Source organism: Pundamilia nyererei, unplaced genomic scaffold (assembly GCF_000239375.1).
Source record: "Pundamilia nyererei isolate P.nyererei 1_Seehausen unplaced genomic scaffold, PunNye1.0 scaffold00161, whole genome shotgun sequence".
Classification (NCBI taxonomy): Eukaryota; Metazoa; Chordata; class Actinopteri; order Cichliformes; family Cichlidae; genus Pundamilia; species Pundamilia nyererei.
Genome location: NW_005187562.1, coordinates 1,260,879 through 1,263,510, shown reverse-complemented (window position 1 = coordinate 1,263,510; position 2,632 = coordinate 1,260,879). Strand labels below are relative to the sequence as shown.

The 2,632-nt window shown below is 39.1% G+C and overlaps 1 protein-coding gene across 1 annotated transcript in view; it reads left to right on the top strand.

The window, feature by feature from the left end:
• Positions 1-1,194: 1,194 nt before the first annotated feature.
• Positions 1,195-2,632, top strand: part of rsph9 (radial spoke head component 9) — a 3,542-nt gene continuing 2,104 nt past the window's right edge. The window contains exons 1-3 of the mRNA XM_005745615.2: positions 1,195-1,589; positions 1,706-1,874; positions 2,084-2,213. Coding sequence (XP_005745672.1) covers positions 1,363-1,589; positions 1,706-1,874; positions 2,084-2,213 — 526 coding nt within the window. The 5' untranslated portion in view covers positions 1,195-1,362. The remainder of the gene's footprint in view (positions 1,590-1,705; positions 1,875-2,083; positions 2,214-2,632) is intronic.

The following is a 2,632-nucleotide window of genomic DNA, read 5'->3' as shown; positions in this document are numbered from 1 at the left end:
TTCAGTCATTATGCAAATATACTGTTTATAAGACTGGGGAAACCTGCAGTCAGCTGAGACTGAAGAAGTCACTTGGATGAGTGACGAAACGTTTCTCCCACAAAACGCTACGTCCAGATGAACAGAATCAACTTTTTGGAGATTTACTTTCCTGGATGATTGAGAATGCATCAAGACTGAGATGGTAAATGTAAGAAATCTGTCAGCAGAAATCTTTGGGCTTAAACTGTAAGAAACAAATGTGTAAAATTACAGAAAATATTTCTGTCAGCATATTTCCCAGTCTGTGTTGTAATTAAAGAATAGTTTGATAATTTAGAGAAAATGACCATGAGTTTGCTCTTTATCAGCAGATAAAGCTGTAATATTTATCAAAATAAAGTTAAAAAGTCCAAAATCTATACCCTTCTTCACATTTTCCAACTCTTCAGTGGGCCAGATTGGACTCTTTGCTGGGTGAGTGTTCTAGTGGCACTTTGTCAAACTTCAGTTTTTTGCCCCATTTCCATGTTGGCTTCATGTTTTGTTTTGTTTTGCTTTGTTGTTTTTTTGGGGGGGAGGGCAGAAGTTACCTTTTGCACTTTTACCCAACCAAATGTACCCATTTTACATGTTAATAGTCATATTACAATACTTTTTACAGTACTGCAGCATGACCAGATCTTAATGAAAGCATTCACGCTGACAGGATGTTTTTCTATTTAGGTACAGAGGCCAAGTTAATGTTATTAGTAACACCTGAGTAAAAATGGCTTTTGTGACGCCCTGTGTAAAGTTTCGGTTAAGACACTTTTACTTGCTGCTTGTACAGAAAATAAATCAATCCGCCAGCAGCCAGGACACAGTAGTTTACTTGGCTCTTCTTCCGACATGTTTTTGTGTGTTAATACCTGTCTCAAGAGTTAAGACGGAAAGCTTTCATTAAATCTTCCCTCCGGCACAAACGTGACCATATTCAGACAGGTTGACATTTATAAGTTTATGCACTTTATCCGCCTGCTTCACCCCGAACCGCTGCTAGCACGCACACACTTGAGTTGATGACGTCAGTCGCTCGTGGTCTGGTTTATGGAAACATCATAAGCAAACACGCCCGACATGAACTATGTTTCGTGTCTGTTTTAATCGTTATGTCCCGTAGAGGCACGAAACACTTGGGGGGGGGGGGAGTTATTCAGAATAGTAAATAAACACGATGAGCGAAATAACCCTGCGTAACCATGGCAACTGTGTTTGTTGCCATTAGAGTGCAAAGACACGACCTGTAGGGATTTTTAGCTGTTATTTTAGCTAACAAATAGTCGGAAAAAACACGTTAATTTAATTGAAAACGACTTTGTAAAAGCTTGTAGCTGTTACATAATGGACTCAAATTCGTTGTATTATTCTTTGGAGCTCGTTGCCGGTAGTGGACATATTTTAACCCTCGAGCAAAGAACCGCCCTGGAGTCTTCCTTAGTGCTCCTGAAGAAAAACTACAAGTTCAGTCGAGTGTTGTTTTGGGGTAAAATATTAGGAATTAATGGGGTTTATTTTATTGCTCAGGGGAGAGGAGAAGATGAGATGAAAGACAAAAAGAACCTGTATAGGTAAGACATCCGCTTCAAGTGTCTTTTTTTATTTTATTTTTAATTTTAGCCACTGTACATTTATTTAAGATCGAGAGATATACCATTGGGCTGCTATTTTGTGGTGTTAACTCCAGCTTGAACTGCATGGACTGGTTCCTACTTCCCCCTGCCTCAGACTCTATGATAGAGGAAGTGTCCAAAGCTACAAAGGGTCGCTTCATGGGAGACCCGTCATTTGTGTATGAACATCAAGAGATCCACAGGCAAGGAAAGGGAAATGAGCCTGTAAATGAGAAGGCAGTGGTAAGTGTGATCAGTGCTGTTTAGTAAGACAGCGAATTGAATTACAGGATGAAGTGTTTTCCTGTTCCATTCAGTGTTACTGCAGTGTTCGATGATGCAATGAATTCAAACAAGAATCTACATGCAACCAAACTGAACATAATGTAAAAAAAAACAAGACAAATGTTTGATTTTTTTCTTCTTCTTTTTCTGGCTTATATTGGTTACAGATAACAGTAACTGAGGAAAAAAGACTGGCAGTGTCCGTTCATCAGATCGATGCAGAAGTGTCTGTGGTGCCTCGTGGTGCCTTCATCAAGAGTCCACGTGGTCTTGTCCAGCTCAACCGCAGCTTCTGTGGTAAATATGTATATACTGTGGGGGAAATAACAATTTGATCCCCTTGCTTCACTTCACTTACAAAGAAATGAACAGTCTCTTAATGATCTGAAGGCAGTTGGGAGGACCACGGTCATCAAGAACAGCATTGGTAACGCACTGTAATGGATTGAAACCTTGCAGCACCCATAATGTTCCCCTAGTCAAGAAGGCACATGAAAGGCTTGTCTTAAGTTTGCCAGCCAACAAACTTTTGGCTACTAAAACAAGTGCATTGTTTCTGTTATTCCTTTTCATGTTACCTTTGGGCCAACATGATGGTGAACGTTGATGTCATACAAAATGATATGTTATTGCATTTATCAACAACAAATAGAGTATTTTGTTGTATCTTTTGTAAAACATGGGCAAGATTGTGTGATTTTTTTTTTTTTTTTTTT